Source organism: Drosophila ananassae, chromosome 2L (assembly GCF_017639315.1).
Source record: "Drosophila ananassae strain 14024-0371.13 chromosome 2L, ASM1763931v2, whole genome shotgun sequence".
NCBI lineage: Eukaryota > Metazoa > Arthropoda > Insecta > Diptera > Drosophilidae > Drosophila > Drosophila ananassae.
The window spans coordinates 29,681,305-29,699,165 of record NC_057927.1 but is presented as its reverse complement, the minus strand read 5'-3'; the positions used below and the strand labels follow the sequence as shown (position 1 = coordinate 29,699,165).

The window sequence follows — 17,861 nt, the reverse complement described above, 5'->3', positions numbered from 1 at the left end:
GCTTGCCGCCAAGAGACGTTCGTTTCTTGTGCCCCCGTAAATTCGGGCAGGCATTTAACGGCATCTAAAGGCTCATTGCATTGAACATTGTCTTTGATGTCAATGGGCTCATAAACCTTGATTTTTGGAGCCTCTGCTTGTGCGGGTGCGACTTGCACCGCTGCCACCTGAGCGGCCAACTGCTCTATGGCTTGGCGCAATTCCTGCTCCTTGTTGACCCTTTCTGCCAAGGCATGGTTAACCGCGGCCTGAATTACAACTTTAAGTTGTTCTGGGTCCATAATTCCTACTGTGGGGTTAGTACGCGGGGGCCCTTCGCTATCAGATTCTGAGTCACTAGCGTATTGTTTATTCTCCCTGCACCGCTGGGATGGAGAGCTCATATGTGGCCAAGTTAAATTGCACCGGTAGGGGAATGTTTGCTGAAGCTATTCTGCCCATGAAGGCTGTTGGCATGGCAAGGGGTGTGCGGGGTCGGAGCCGGCGCTCTAGCGACAAGTAAATGAGCTCGTCAAATCGAGCCGGTGCCCTGCCAAGCAGCGATAGGGTCAAGGGTATGCGGGGACTGAGCCTCCGCTATGAGAAACAAAGAAATGAATAGCAAGAATTTGCCATACAAATGCATATGCAGCGGGATCGGATTTCCAGCAGTGGCCGGGTGGGGGTAATAAAAAAAAAATGTATTGCGAGGCAAATACTAAGAATTTAGGGTCTAAGCAAAGAGGCACAACGAATTATATAAACAAATTCACAATTTATGAATATCCAAACTGCAGAATTAAACGCCGATATTAAGTGAAAAATAATTTTAAACAAATTCACGACAAATTTGTTCGTTAGCGACGGCCTAGTGCTTTAGAGATATTTAATATCCGTACTTATTTTTGGCAGTAAAATGCAAACAATACACAGACAGCATAAAACAGATATTATTATCGCACATATAATTCACCATTAAATTGTCAATCAAATAATGAGTTAATTAGTTTTTATTTAATACAAAGTTAACACAAAAATATTAAAGTGGAGCTGCAGAAAAAATTATTCCGGCAGCGATTTATTTTATTTATTTTGAAGCTAAACTAATGCAGATATAGGAAAGTATATGTAATTGGAGGTTGGGTTGTAAGGGTGGGGCAACAGGCCCTTTGATGTCTTCTAGCCGGCTGGCCGTAGAATATCCAGTTAGGAAGATTAGGTTGGAGGGATGACTGTCCCTCTTTATCTGCTGGCCTAGAGACTCAGTCAGATTTAGAATAATAAATGCTTTACGACGGATCGTCGGAGTTTCGGTATGAGAGCGATGGCTCTTTATTTCATAATTGTCAAAACAGAACTGAACTTAAGAACTAACAAAAGTGAGACTCATAGCGGCCACTCCAATGGGCAGTGCTTGCCGGCTATGCACGAGCTTCCGGCCAGACGCTGGGTCAGCAGTTTGGCCGGAGCGAGCTGTCGGACGATCGGTCGTTGCCGTCGCCCGGTTGACTTAGTTAACTTACATAGTCTATGAGTACTGGGTATAACAAGAAAGAACGGTGTTGGCACCAAGTACTAAAACATACCTACTATAGCGAAACGAGCCGCCCCAAGACCGGCTGAGAGGTATGATCTATGCTCTGGGAGCTACCCTACATTTTGTAACTTATCTAGCGGCGGAGTAACAATGCTCGTATTTATACATTGATACAATACACTCAATTATTTATGCTTAGCTACATATTCGTCAAAATACAAACATTGCCACAGAACCTCTTTTAAAAGGGTCACATTATTTATAATAACAAGAAAGGAAAGCTAACTTCGGGCGGAGCCGAAGTTTATATACCCTTGCAGTTGAGTCGCAGTCCGTTAGGTGGCGACACGCATCTTATATTATTAGATATATAGCGGATCGTATATAGTTGACCGATCCTTATGAAATTTGGCAAATCGTATTATTTTGCCAAAAGAGGAATCCATTGAAACTCCCATCCTTCTAACTTGAAAAACAACGAAGTTATAGCATTTCCGATCAATCATTTATATGGCAGCTATAGGATATAGTCGGCCAATCCTTATGAAATTCGACAAATCAGATTGTTTTTTTCAAAATAGAATCTGTACTAAATCCCATCTTTCTAACTTAAAAAACTCCAAAGTTATGCCAATTTCGATGGTTCTATGACAGCTATAGGATATAGTCAGACGATCCTTATGAAATTTTGTACATAAAATATTTTTGTCAAATATAGCATAAAATATATATATATATAAAAATAGTCGCGAACAACAACCAAACAGAGTTCGTTACTGAGTACGATAACCCATGCACATCAGTTCCTTTTCTTCTGCCTCTGAGTGTTGCTCCGTCATTCCAGCATACCTACTTTCCAACTATGCTTGCCTCTGCCTTTTGCTCCATACCTCTGCTATGGAGGAGATCGTTGTGCATACGCACCAGAGAGCCTGGATCAGGATTTTTTTGACTGGAGCTTGGTGTCCCCGATCGGTTTTCTTGACAGGTTTGAGTTCTCAAGGATCTTCGCTTTGCAGGGTCACGCTTTTTCATCGCTATTAGGATGCCAGAAGACGGACGCCTAACCAGTCTATTTGTGCGCTTTGCGACTAGGCTACATACTGTGGTTTGGCAATGGCCCAATTTAACTCGCATGTCCTGGGCTTCACCTACGCCACGGATCACGTATCGCACGAATCCTCCCCCAGTTGACTTTAAAGCTGTCGGACTCTCCAATGATGGTCCTTCAAGGGGTAGGCTCCCTTATATGCCCTTTCGATCCTCGTTGCTCCTGCACTACTGCTGTTCTTATGCGGGATTCCGGATCCCTTCCAGGGATACCATCTTCCATTCCTTGCTCCTCCGATGGCCCTCCAAGAACCCTAAGTCTGATACCTTCCTTGCTTGAATGACCCGCCTCAACACCTCAAAGCCCTTCCCTGGCTTTGCCCGTCCCAGCCACCTTGGCGTGTGGGGAGCTCTAATCTCTTTACACTTCCCCCATCTTCGGAAAAAATTGTTTTATATACTCGCTGCTGCCTGTGTGTGGATCCCTTCGTCCACTTTTCCCCTCTCTTCAGGGAACGAAAGGGTGGTTCCCGTTTTTTTATTTGTTTATATTTGATTTTCTTATTATTTTTTCTTACATTTTTTCCCTTATTATACCCTTGCAGAGGGTATTATAATTGTGGTCAAAAAAGTGCAACGCAGTGAAGGAGACATATCCGATCCTGTAAAGTATATATATTCTTTATCTGGACCACCTCCGGTGCTGTCCGTCTGGCTGTTTCTACACAAACTAGTCTCTCAGTTTTAAAGCTAACGAGTCGGAACTTTGCACACATCTTTCTTTTCTTTGCTGGATGTACATAAGTCGGAATGGCCGGGAACTATAGGACTATATCCTATAACTGCTATATACCTGATTGATGAGAAATGCCATAACTTTTTTTAAGTTAGAGGGTTGGGACAAAATATCTTATTTACAAAATTTTATAAGGATCGGCCGACTATATTCTATAGCTGTTATAGAACGATCGGAATTGGCATAACTTTGTTGCCGTTTAAGTTAGAAAGATGGGACTTAGTCCAGATTATATTTTGGACAAAATTATCTGATTTACCGAAATTTATTAGGATCGACCGACTATATCGTATAGCTGCCATATAACTGAACGATTGGAATTGTCATAACTTTGGTGTCTTTTAAGCTAGAATGATGGGACTTTCTACGGATATCATTTTGGGATACCATACCAATCTTATCTGTTCTGCTAAATTTCATAATCATCGGCCGACTATATCCTATAGCCGCCATATAACTGAAAGATCGGAAATGGCACAACCTCAACTGTAAGGGTATATCAACTTCGGCTCTGCCCGAAGTTAGCTTTCCATTCTTTAATATTTTTTATATTATGTTTTTTATATATATTTGCCAAATTTCCTGTTTTTGTCTTCCCTTTCTTTTTTGTCTCCCATTCATTTCTCGTAGTACATTTTTTCTATTAATATTTTTTTTATTTGTCAGCTGGGCGCGCCGATGATCCCCAGGTCACTTTCGACCGCAGAGTTCTCCACAGAAATCGTCAACTTTACCAGACTTCTTGTCCATTTTTGGGCCATTCGCTAACTTTTCCGAGATAAAGCGTGTCGTTGCATCTGTTCCCATTGCTCTGTTGTGCTTTGTTGCTCCGGCGGGCATTTGTGAGGTTTTGCAAATCTCTGACACCTTGGTCTAAATTCCTGTTGTTCTTTCATGTTCCGGGTAGACAGGATTCTTCTCTCTGTCATCGCGGTGCTAATTTGTATATCTTTGTACATCATCTCGAACTCGGGCGACACCTCCGGACGTCAAAATAGGTGTGACGACAGGTGTAACGATCTGTTGTTATTGTTCCTTCGCTTGCAACAAATTCTGCGGCTAGTTCACAGAGTTTGTGGCAACGTTCCCCCGAATTATAATATTCAACGTGACTGCCCGAGCCCAGAAATCGTTCGGACCCATTGTTCGAAATTATGTTTTTAAAAACGTAATAATTTTAAGGTCTTTTTTATGGCTGGGTTCTTGGGTTCTAACGCTGTTTCAATGGTGTTGTCGTGTCGCAAAGTGATCGAATGCTCAGCGATGTGAGTGGGGCCGATGAGTTCCTCAAATGGTTGGAGCTCCTCCTCTAGAAACTGGACGGTCCGCGCATCGAGTGGGTCCTCGATAACTTTGGACGGCAGCGGGTCTTCCACTAGTGTGGCTAAATATGTATATATGAGAGCATTCTCCTGGTGCCCCGGAGCGATTCTGTGTGGTTCTTTGCGAAGCGGTGCCACGGCGTGCAGGCACCTGTTGCTGTTCCATCCCGCTCCTGTTGGCGGGCCTTTCATATGGTATGGCCGGACGGCGTCGAAAAGGATTGATTTCCCGAGCAGTAGTGGCATCTAAAGGAGCCTAAAGAAGGTCTAAAGGAGGAATCTCTCGGATCTGCACATCGTATATTTTCTGCCTAGCGCGGTGAAAAACTTATCTTCCTCAGGCTGTGACGGTGGACCCACGTCGCTGAGTCGTACCTCTGATCAGCGCCCTCCGTCGCTGTACTCGTTGAGGGCGTGGAAATGCCTACTATCAGGGCTTTTAAACCCTACTGGTACGCTTCTCCACCTGGCTCCTATGTCGTGGGCTAAGACGCAGCTCAAAATAATGCTATGCTCAAGTTTTTTGCGTGGTCCCCTTTTCGCTTCTTCGTCGGCAGTATGCCTATGCAGTGGCGCCGTGTTTTCGTCTGACTTCGTCCACTATTTTGACCGCTTGTTCTCGCGTCCGAGTTCCGTTGAAAATTCCTTGTGGTTTTCCTTGTTGTCGCTGTTTCTTGCTACCTGCGTCGTTGGCTTTGCATGTGCATCGTGGCTACGGGCGTGGGACCTTATTCTACGTCGTTGATAAACGTACTCAGGCAGGGTCAGCTTTGGGCTCGGTGGGTGTGGCGATTAAAAATTGCGATACTATCAATATAGAAAAGATAAACTAAATTAATTATGTTTTAGTGACAAATTTATGCAGGATCTGCTGTTTGACCCGACATTTAGGGGCAATAGACAAAGTTTAGACACTGTGCGCTTGGTAATTCAAGATGCGGTTGTAATCACTGACGCTCCATTTCGACCAGGGACTAGTCCATAATTCTCGGCATAATTCCCGGCTTGCCCCTGATACTTCTGAGATTGATATCTCGGCTTATATCAAAGACAAAACAAAAGTCGCTAAATTTTGGATATTACAAAATTTAAATAGTCATACACCAGGCACACGTCATCTTTAAAAATACGTATACCCTTGCAGATTTTCAAGACGATTTGTTCCGCCAGCTTTTGGCCAGAGAACATTTTCGTCCAAGAACATTAGCCAAGTACAGTGAAGAAAAAAATAACCAAACCTGTGGGCGTAAAACTCCCACATGTTACGGCCACACTTCACTAACACTTACCTATCAGAATACAAGAGGGTTACCCACATTATTGTATTTACAGAAACTTGGTTAAAGCCGGAGATCTTAAGCTCCGAAGTTTTTCCTAGTAGGTACACCACTTTTAGATGTGATAGAACTTTGCGAAGGGGAGGAGGAGTGCTAATTCTGTAGACTCCAAATTCGCTTCGGAAGAAGTAAAATCACAAGAGTTTGGTGACATTGAATTTCTTTGCATCAAAATCACTTTGTCTGATCAATGTTTGTATGTTACCTGTTCGTACATACCACCTTCGTCCGAACCGCCAACATACTGGCAACATTTGTCCGCTATTCGTTTGGTTTTCGATCGTCTGTCTGATGGTGACCAGCTGATAGCTCTGGGTGACTTTAATATCCCAGAACTTATGTGGTCAAATGTTGATAATTCACCGTCTTTACAGCTTAACTCCCACCATGACTTCCCTGAGGGCATGTTTGACATGTCACTCGGGCAAATTAACCACGTTGGAAATTCTTTAGGTCGGCTGTTGGACTTATGTTTCGTTTCTGATCCTGATGGAATTACTCTTTCCAGAACTTTGCCACTTTCTAACCCTGAGGATCCATATCATCCCACTCTTGAGGTTTCAATCGAAAATAATTACTTTTTTGACCTTAAGTCTACACTTAAATCTCATAAAGTTCGTTTCTTTCGTAAGGCTGACTTTATGAAATTAAATAAGTTAATTTCGGAATTTGATTGGTCTGATTTACTGGCATGCTATGATATAAACTTAGCATTACAAAAATTTTATTTCACTTTAAACTCATTTTTTGACGTTTGTGTGCCATGGAAATATCCGTCCGCTTCAACGAATCCGCCTTGGTATACAAGGCATCTTAACAACTTAAAGAATAGTATGAGTAGACTTTTGAATAAACATAGATTAGATCTGGCTGTACAGTTAGTTATTTTAGATTCTTAGTAGCCCGGTCCAATTTCACCGTGCATAACGCAGAATGTTATAGGAGTTATATTCGCCGCTACAGGATTCAGTTTACTCAGAATCCGAAGCAGTTTTATAACTTTGTAAACACTAAGCGTAAACATGTATCTTTTCCCCCACTGCTTACGTTTGAGAACTCTTATGCGAACACCGATCAGGCAATGGCCGATCTCTTTGCACAGTTTTTTCTCTCTTGCACAGAAACCTTCATTATTCCGCTGCATAAAAAAGGGAAAAACGCTGCGAATTATAGAGGCATCTCTAAATTGTCAGCAATTCCAAAGCTTTTTGAAAAACTTATTACTCCACATTTGCAACACCTATGTAGTTCAATAATAACTCCGTGCCAGCATGGCTTCATGAAGCGCCGCTCCACCACTACCAACTTATTGGAGCTAACATCTTTTATCACGGCAAATAACATAAAGCTTAATGGATCGAAATGTAAACTCATGTCTTTTTACCGATCTAGTCCTCACCAGGCTATGTACTTTCTCTATGGGAACGCCTTAGAACGATTAACTCAGGTTAACGATCTAGGTGTCCTATTAGATTTGAAACTTAAATTTACCGACCATATATCTACCATGGTTAATAAAGCTATGGGTGTGCTTGGTTTTATTAAAAGATGGTCAAAAGAATTTAATGACCCATACATAACTAAAACGTTATATACATCACTGGTCCGTCCGATTCTTGAGTATGGATCGTGTGTCTGGAGTCCTCAATATGGAGTACACCAAGATCACATTGAATCTGTACAAAAAAACTTCCTTACTTTTGCGCTTAGGGGACTTAATTGGGATGCAAATCTTTACCTCCCCTCTTATCATAGTAGACTTTTACTAATCAACTTACCATCATTAACAAATCGTAGAACGATGCTGGGTGTCATGTTTCTATATAATCTTATTTATGGAAATTAAGACAACCAGCTTCTACTAACACGCCTCTTCTCCTCAGCCATTGTAGTTCGACATACGCCCAACACGATCCTTTCAGGGTATTATGTTCGGACTACAATGGTTTCTACCACATCTTGTCATTTTGCTCCACTAACAATCTTAAATCACTTATATTAACAGCCTTATCTGTGCAACACTCTTCCTCGTGATATCTTTCTCCTACTTTTCGCTTAAACTGTCTCGGATCTATTCCCGCGATTCGATCCGTACGTTACGCGGCAGCGTCCTTCGGTCGGTTGGACGGGAGGTGGGCTGTACAATGCAATGGGAACCGCGCAAAAAAAAAAAAAAAAATGGGTAGGTTTCCGTCCATGACTAGCACCACGTCTTTAATGGCCAAGGCGGGATTCGCGCCATTTGGACCCCTGCTAACGGAGGCTTAAATACTCCTCTTTCCAACGGGCCCAAAAAGGCTGCTGTAGGAAAGACTCATGCTGCCAGCTGTCCATACGGTTGAAATTCAGCTTTGTGAGATAAGGCTCGATGGAGCTGACTGACTGACCACCAGTTAATAAATGGGCTGGCATTAAGACATCAAGGCCTGCAGATGAGAGGGGTAAGTCAATTTTGGATTTCATCCTTAGCTCTAAGCTCTTAGTGGGTAACAGAGGCTCAGCTGAACAGGAGAGAAGTGCTTGACATTACCCTATTCTCGTAGGGAGTACGGCTGACGCAGTCACCAGTTGGAGGTTAATTTGGAAAACTTTACTAAGCTAGTAGTACCCAATCCTAGGAAGGCAAACTGGGAGCTCTATAGCAAGATACTAGATAGATCCTTTGGGGAATCACCTACAATTTCTGCACCAACATCCAGGGGACATCAGAGAAAAATTCTCTTAAATATATGAAGATTCTAGATGGGCAGTGGACTACATCAAGCCGGGAATCCCTTAAAGCTTCTATCAACACACACTTCTCAGTTTTCTGCATGATCCCAGGAGATGCTTAGCCAGCAATAAATTCTAAGTAATAGGAATTTTAAATAGCCGATAAATAGATTTAAACCCTTCAATCTCCGGGCCGGGCGGTATTTTAAAGGGTCAACTATCAATGGCCGGGGCTTATCTTAGGCAATGGATCAAGAAGATTTTCAGCACAGTTTTCACTACTGGCTTAGTGCCAGAAGTGTGGTTGTTTTTATACCCAAGGACAAAAACCTATAAGTCTCTCGTCCTTCCTTCTTAAGACAATGGAGAGGCCCCTGTATCTTCATCTTCATCTGACCCAAATGTCATCTCGGGCTCACAGCATGCCTACAGGAAGGGCCGATCCACAGATACAGCTCTACACGAGATTACTATGATCGCCGAAAGAGCGCTCAATAGCAAGAAATATACACTAACTGCCTTTTTAGTCTTTGAAGGTGCTTGAATGGGATTGGAGCTAATCCGTCCAAGACAGAGCTCGTTCTATTTACTACGAAGTACAAACTACATAATCTGAAGCTTCCAAGGCTCCTAAAGGAATCTCTTATCCTAAGTGGTAGTGCGAAATACCTAGGCATCATACTAGGCGGAATCTGGACTGAAATCTCAATTCCATAGGGAAAATAAAACGGCAATTTCGCTCTATACCTGCCGCAAAGCGGTAGGCCTAAAATGGGGGATGTCCCCGATGATAGTCAGATGGTTATAAACGGCGATCATTAGACCAATTCTATTCTACGGGGCTGTAGCCTGGTGGCATTCACTGGATAACTCCTTATGCAGAGAAAGGTTGAGGAGAACGCAGCGTATGGCAGAGGTCTGCATCACACGTAGTCGGCGTACTAGGCGTAGCGACGCCGTAGACTTTATCGTAAACCTAATACCTAAATACTAGTGATGGGGGTAAAGATAACCATACTGGCTGCAATAAAACTGCAAGAAGCGAATCTACGGAGCAGGGCTAGTTTTGGTAACACCAGGCTGGACCTACACAACTTTCATTTCATCGGCCGATTTCATCGTCCCAAGGCACACCTAGGGCATACCTTCAACTTATTGGCACACCTAGTAATAATTAACAATAAGTATGAAACAATATCCAACCTTATAACATAGCACTAGTAGACGCCGTCAGAAGCGGAAATCAGCAGTATCAGCGGAAAGAATGACCGACTGACCGAAGCAAGCAAAGCCAGCTAGATAAGCCGATATCCATGAACAAACAATGCATGAACAAGCAATCTGAGTCAGCCACTGATGAGATAGTGTCAGGCCCGTCACAATGGTCCCAGAAAAAAGTCGAAAATCTCGAGCCAAAGGTACAATCATCACGAGGAAATGAAGGACAAGACCTTCGATTAAGATCAATAAAACGAAGACGTGAAGGACGATTAGACGATACTGAAGACTTTCTGTGCAACCGAAGGACGGGAAGTGTCCACACACGTCAGACAACACATGCTATGGCTATGGCTAAATCTGAGATCAACTAAGTGCACTCGATATTCAAATCAAAAGCCTTCAAATGATGAATGAGCTTAAAAAATTCGCTTCTAGGGATATTGCATCTCACGAATCGCTGGACACCCTGATTTACCCGGAAACATGCAGTCGCTTATTTCCCTTGCCACTCCTAGACCAGGAACGGGGAATCATATTTATCGTCTCCCGAATTTTCCGTTGATCAGAAAAATTCCGCCTGTAAAATAGATATTTCTCTGCCCCTCATACCCCGATTTGATATAAACATCTCGGTTTATATCAAAGGCAATGTCAAATGTCATCTCGATCTGATTCCTTCACTTACAATCAATACAAATGCAACTTGATCGATGTCTGAGTTTTCGTGCATCATTGGACTTAATCATATGTTTTTCTTTAAAAACCAGTTTGAATCTGTTAGAAAGTATTTAAACCAATTGAATTCGTTGTACACAAAACTGGATCGAACAATTTTTTTTAGCGAACCACTGTGTTGTGATCGTGTAGAGCGAGGCTGATTAAACTGAATCGATCATACTCAATGAAGGTTTCTGTTTTACACCTTTGACTAAAATAAGAATACCCTTTGCAAGGGGTCGAAGAGTCGTCGATTTCTTCGTCGAAGTTAAGCTGTGGTTATAAATCAAGTGGTCAAGATGAAAAAAATCAGGGTGGTGGTCGATTATTTTGAGGCTATAGAGAAGTGTTACTAATATAATTATGTACTAGTACTAAATTCTAGTCTGGGGAACTATTACTAGGAGTGGTCTAGCGATTTATAAATTGGAATTCCAACTTCCAAAAAACATAGAAAACACTTTTGTTTTCTTTGCACAAAGCAATAGTAATGGCTGGAATTACATAATTTGGGTCATAATATGTAGAGGCATGTGACAAATTTAAATAATCATATTTTAAGAAATTGGTCTGACACTGAAATCCTTATAAGGATCTGCTTGATAGGAAGGAACATTATTGATATTTTTATTGTATGCGATTCCATATATGCCTTAGAATATATACTTCTTGGTTTGGAACATTTTTGGTGCACTACCAAGCGTTTTTTTAAGAATAGTTTCCAATCGGAAATAATTAGACCTTTAATGCTTTATAGCTTCATGATGTAAAACAACCAAGGATACTTAATTATATAGGCAGCAAATTATAAAGAATAATAATATAATAATATGATGTAGGAAAAGAATTTGAAATTAGCAAAAGGTATAGGACAGGTATACTTTAAATAAAAACATCAATATTGAACATTACTTTTAGTTTTGTGAACGTAGTTTATTGAATGAACTTAAAATTATTTTTTAAGAAAATATGTTATTTTTTATATACTTTCCTGTGGGATAATTGTTCCTTTGACTGACTGTATCCCGACAACACAAGTCGATCAATGTTCGTCGCAGAATAATAGGGATAAAAACACGCGTGTGTATCCTTCAACAGCATTTTACTGAAACATTAAAAAATATATCAGAATAAAATGCACATATATAAACATATAAACAAATAGCTAAATTTAGCTGAAACAGCATGTCAGCCAACGGCTCAGTAAATGGAGGTAAATTAATTAATAACAAGAAAGAAAATCTAACTTCGGGCAGAGCCGAAGGTTGTGCCATTTTCGATAGTTCAGTTATATGGCTATATAGGATATAGCCTATCCTTACAAAATTTGGCAAATCGGATTAATTTGCCTGTTTCCAAAATTTTTATTAGAAAATTGATTTAATGGTGAAATTCATAAGGATCGGACAACTTTATACGATCCGCTACATTGTATATAATAATATAAGCTGCTACTGAACTGCAAGGGTACATCGACTCCGCCTGAAGATAGCTTTCCTTTCTTGTTTCTTTTTTTTAAATTCTTAATGGTTTTGAGGAGTGATCGCAAAAAATCAAGACTTTCTGTTTTTAAAATTAATAATGGTTAGGAGAAGTGATTGCCAGAAAATCATGTTGTTAAATTGGACCTATACACTTGGTCTATGGAGATATGCACTGATATGTCCAAAAAATTTAATCATAATCATATGTCCAAAGCCCGCAATCATAAATTAAGTAAAATTTTTGAGCGAAAACAAGAAAGGAAAGCTAACTTCGGGCGGAGCCGACTTTGTTGTTAAAAAACAACAAAGTTATGGCATTTCCGATCAATCAGTTATACGGCAGCTATAGAATATAGTTGACCGATCCCAGCCGTTCCGACTTATATACTGCCTGCAAACAATAGAAGGATGTGTTTAAAGTTTCAACTCGATAGCTCTGAAACTGATAGACTAGTTTGCGTAGAATCGATCAGACGGAAATGCTCATATCGACTCAGAAGGTGATCCTGATCCAAGAATATATATACTTTATAGGGTCGGATATGTCTCCTTCACTGCTTTGCCCACTTTTGACCAAAATAATAATACCCTCTGCAAGGGTATAAAATAAAAATCACAAATAAAGGAACATTTTTTTTTTCGCTTCGAGAATAATGATTGTTTTTGATTTTTATTTTTTCGCTCAGAAAATAATAACTATTTTGTGATTCTTACAATAAAAATCTTAATGATTACGACCCGTAGTTTATAATCTTCCGTCTGATTCTGAACAGATGGTAGCTCTAGGTGATTTGAATATCCCAGAACTCATGTGGGTTATTTTTGATAATTCACCGTCTTTATTGCTAACACGCACCACTACTTTTCCGTGGGCATGTTCGACATGTCACTCGTTCAAATTAACCACGTTAAAAATTCGTTAGATCGGCTGCTGATGGAATTACTCTTTCCTTTCTTTGATAAACAAAAATAATTGGATGTTCAATTGGTTATTCAATCTGTTGGACGTTTGGGATTGTCGTTTCAGATCCGGATAAAATTACTCTTTCCAAAATGTTGCTCCATTCTAATCCGGAGAATCCATATCATTCCACTCTTGAGGTTTTAATCAAAACTAATACTTTAATTGACCTTAAGTCTCCTTTTAATCTCATAAAGTTCGTTGATGTCGTAAGGATGACTTTACGAAACTGAATAAATTAATTTTGAATTTTGACTGGATATGAAGATATAAACATTGTCTTAAATAAATTTTATTAAATATTTTATTTTATTACAAAATTTTATTAATTTTTATATATCCGTCGGCTTTGAATAATCAGCCTTGATCAGCAAAGATCTTTTCATTCTAATAGCATATGCACTGACTAGGAGGTACTATTCAGAGATACGTTGGGAGAGGCACTCCGCAAGAAGGTGCCATCTCCCCACTCCTTTGGATCTTGGCGGTTAATAGCCTACTGCAATCCTTATAGAGTTATGGCTGAATAGTTATTGCATATGCTGTCGATTTTGCAATTGCCTTCGCTAAGAAATTTTTCTAAGAATAAGGCGACCTTATGACGGAAAAGCTAGGAAGACGGAAAGTCAATAATATTTAGATGACTATATTATGATGACCATATTATAGATGACCAATTCTGTTCTACGCGCAACAGGCAGCCTACGCACCACCCCAAGTAACGCTCTTAACTTTATCCTTGCCTTACTAGCAGTAGAAATAATGGGGTGAAGGTAACCACACTGTCGGCTAAGGCTACGAGAGGGGGAATTATGGAAAAGAACAAGCTTTGAACACACCAAGCTGGATACCACTTCACGCCAACTGGGAATTTGGACTTCTTTATACTTGTCGATCATCCAATCGCAAACTACCAAGACTCCATCTTCTCTAGAGAGAAATGGAATGGACAAATCCCGGGACCAGTGAGCTCCCTACACAAAGGATCGAAGCACAATGTCCAGGTTGGAGGAGTTTTCTACTGCAAGCGTAGTTATCTCAGCGAGTCTTTTAGAATCCTAGATCTCTGTAGTGTTTTACAAGATAAAGTCATACCTATTAAGGAAAATCTTTAATCTCCAACACTTGCGGACAATCAATAAAAACTACACTTTATCGGACAGTCAAGCAGCACTTAACTGCAGCAGATTTCTTATCCAATTCTTGGACAGTCGAACATCTCTTAACGGGATGGCGGAACAATACATCCAAACATCCTTCGGAGAAATAACTGGTAGGCATCCCCTTAGCAACTTTCAGGCTCAAATACAGGAAGTACTTCGGCCTGGCAGCCCTTAGGAAATGGAGTGATCTCCAGACCTGCACAAACTCGAGTTTGGCCGACTCCTTCTAAAAAATATCCATAAGGCTTATTGCCCTTAACGTGCAAGACGGCAGTCTAGCAGTAAAGGCAATCACCCCCGCTACGTGGGACTATACCAAAGGACATATCTGACCTTCAGTAGTGTGATAAGCACTCCAGTAGACAGAAAGGGAGGGATACCTTGTTAGATCCCTTGCCTGATCGGTATCACAGGAAGCCATAGCAACTCAAATGGATTTGCGTGGTTTTCCATGGTCTCCCACATCGCCGCTTTAACCTATGCTAACCTAAAAGGTACGAAAAAATTAATTGTTTTTAAGTGCTACAAAACGGACCTTACCGTGTTGCACCTGGAAGCTACATACCTCGGTGCAAAGTCGGTGCAGATAGTGTTAAGGCTTTCGACCTTCTCGATAGAATTTTTCTGTTTCGACCTCTATAGAAGCACCAGTACCAGTACTTTATTGTATAATTGGGACTCCTTCTCCTCTTCGGAAAGGTCAATCACGTCTAAAAAAGGTGAATTTACTTGAAAAAACTTCGGAGCTAAATATCTTCGGCTTTGTTTTCTGCAAATACTATGTGAACGCATTAGCATTCAACATCACGTTACAAAAAATTATAACCAATAAAGAAAAATGCTTAAGCAATGCTAACTAGTTAAGCAAATATGCATATAAGTTAACTGAAGTTAACCGCGCCACGGCAATGTCCGATTACTTTAGAGCTCGCTCTGGCCAAACTGCTGACACAGCGTCTGGCCGGATGCCCTTGCATAGCCGGCGAACACTGCATATTTGCGTGGCCGCTATGAAATATATTTTACTCAGCCTTAAGGGCGGTAACAACGGCACGAAAAGATCCTAATTTTGTGACTTTTTCCGTGTGACTTTTTCCTATTCGGAAAATTAAAATTGGCAACGAAAGGAAGATATTTTGATGACATAAAGTCCTTTGAAAAGGCGACGTCCGACATACTCTAGGCCATCCCGGTTGACGAGCTAAAACACTCATTCGAATCACTTTTAAATCGTGCAAATCGTTGTATTAAGTCGGAGGGAGCCTATTTTGAATAAATGCAAAGTTTCATTCCAAACTATTTTGTAGTTTTTTTTCTTTTTGAAAAATTTGGAAACTTTTGACACACACCTTGTATTACCCGCAACTGAAGACATCCTCTCCAGCAACGGACCAAGAACTACTATTACCACCTAATTTAATTAGCTGGCGCCCATCGTAAAATCATGTAAGTGAGCACTTTCACCCATAAATCCTTCACGTCTGCATTAGGTTTTTGTTAAATAAAAAATAAAAAAAAGTAGTGAAATAGTAGTAGTAGTAGTAGTAGTAGTAGTAAAGTAGTAGTAGTAGTAGTAGTAGTAAAGTAGTAGTAGTAGTAGTAAAATTGTGTTCCTTACACTGACAGCTAAAAAACTGAAGCCCAAAAACTTAACATTTTTTACATTAATTAATTTCCATTAATTGGCTGATGGTTTAGCATTGTATTTTTATACAAATTTTTTTATAAGCCATTTTTGGGATATTTACTTCCCAATATTGTTTGCATTTCTTTTTTCTGTATGAATAAATAAATAAACATCTTTATACAACAACGCAAAAGTTGCAGAATAGAAAATTCTTAACCAAGACAAAAAAGTCACTAACTCAAAATTTAATTTCCAATCAAAAATAATTCATATAATTGTGTGCATTTAATTCAGCTTTTATATGTCTCTTTTGTTACACAAAAATTCTTGGTATTAGCTGCGCAGTCTTGGTTATTTATTTTCTTTTTCCGTTTTGTTTCCCCACTCCATTTTTGGGAATACGATACGGCCGCGCATACAGTGTGTGGCACTTTCTTATTTTTATTTTTCTCTTTGTGTCATAGCGGAGGCTCAGTCCCCGCTTACCACTCACCTTGCCTCTACTTGGCAAAGCAATAGTGCAGTTCGATGTGACCGCACACATAACTAAAACGACGGCTCAGCCCTCGCGAGCCCCCTCACCCTACCAATTGCCTCTGTGGGCATGCAATTCGAGCATGAATTTTTTTTTCGGCGGTTTTATCCATAGCTACAGCTCTACATGAGCAATCCCTTCCGACGATATAGAAGCGTAAGACAATTCTCCAATGATTCTGAGTCCGAAACCGAAAGACCGGCCAGATCTTCCACCCCAAAAAGCGCAAACGCTAGAGCACTCATACACGCGAAAATGGCTTTCAGCATGGAACAAATGACAGCCCCTATACAGGCGGCCGTTCAACATGCAGTTCAAGAAGCCATTATTGAGAGCCAACGTAGGGAAAATGAACTTCGCCTGGCTATACAGCGGCTGACCGAACAAGTCAACGCAGTACAAATCGCTTCCGCGCAAGCGGAAGCTCCCAAAATCAAAGCGTATAGAAAATAGGGACAACGTGACGTCAAATGTTACGAGCCCCTAGATGCCGTCAAGTGCCTACCCGAATTTACGGAAGCGCAGGAAGCATACGTTTCCTGGCGGCAAGCGGCGGTAGCCGCATATTATATTTTTAGGAACTACGTAAATAGCTCGCGCCATTATCAGGCCGTTATAATTATTAGGAGTAAAATAAGAGGCCCTGCCGATGCCGTGCTATCCTCGTTTGGCACTGTGCTGAATTTCGACGCGATTATAAATCGACTCGACTTTACGTACAGTGATAAGCGTCAGATTCACGTTATCGAGCAGGAGATGGCTACTCTCAGGCAAGGAAATATGACCCTACTGCAATACTATGACAAGGTCGAAAAAAAACTGACCCTGCTCACCAACAAAGCCACCATGTCGTACGAAGCCTCGGCGGCAAAGGATTGGTGTGACAAATTACGGGACGACGCACTTCGAGTATTTATCTCGGGACTTAAGCGTAGCCTTACGGATGTCCTTTTTTCGGCAAAGCCGAAAGATATGCCTTCAGCCCTCGCTTTGGCACAAGAAATAGAATCTTACCACGAGAGGTACTCCTTCGCGGCTTCGTTTGCCAGAAGCCAGGAGGACAAGGATAAAAAACAATATCCAAAAACACAAGACCACCGTCAGGCTCCTGCGCCGGCGAATGCCCAGACAAATACTGGAAAAAATCCGTACTACGCCAAGCAATACAAGGCACAAGTGCACTCTGCCCCATACAGCGGAAGCACCCCTGAACCCATGGACATTGACCCATCACTTTCCAGGATGCTCAAACCGTTTCTAGCCCCGGCATACCAAAACAGGAAGCCGGCAGAGTCTGATCGATCGGGCCCACACAAAAGGCAGAGGGTTAACCACATCGTGCAGGGCGCAGGTGAATCCGGGGTGAAATATACCGCCGCAGCTTCAGACGCGGCTCAAGAAATTGACGACGACGTCATTA

At 41.1% G+C, this 17,861-nt stretch overlaps 1 protein-coding gene across 1 annotated transcript in view; it reads right to left on the bottom strand.

Moving 5' to 3' along the window:
• The window catches only part of LOC6505749 (acetylcholine receptor subunit alpha-like), a 361,394-nt gene that overhangs the window by 86,362 nt on the left and 257,171 nt on the right, over positions 1–17,861 (bottom strand). Inside the window, exon 9 of the mRNA XM_044718328.1 lies at positions 11,663–11,776. Coding sequence (XP_044574263.1) covers positions 11,663–11,776 — 114 coding nt within the window. The remainder of the gene's footprint in view (positions 1–11,662; positions 11,777–17,861) is intronic.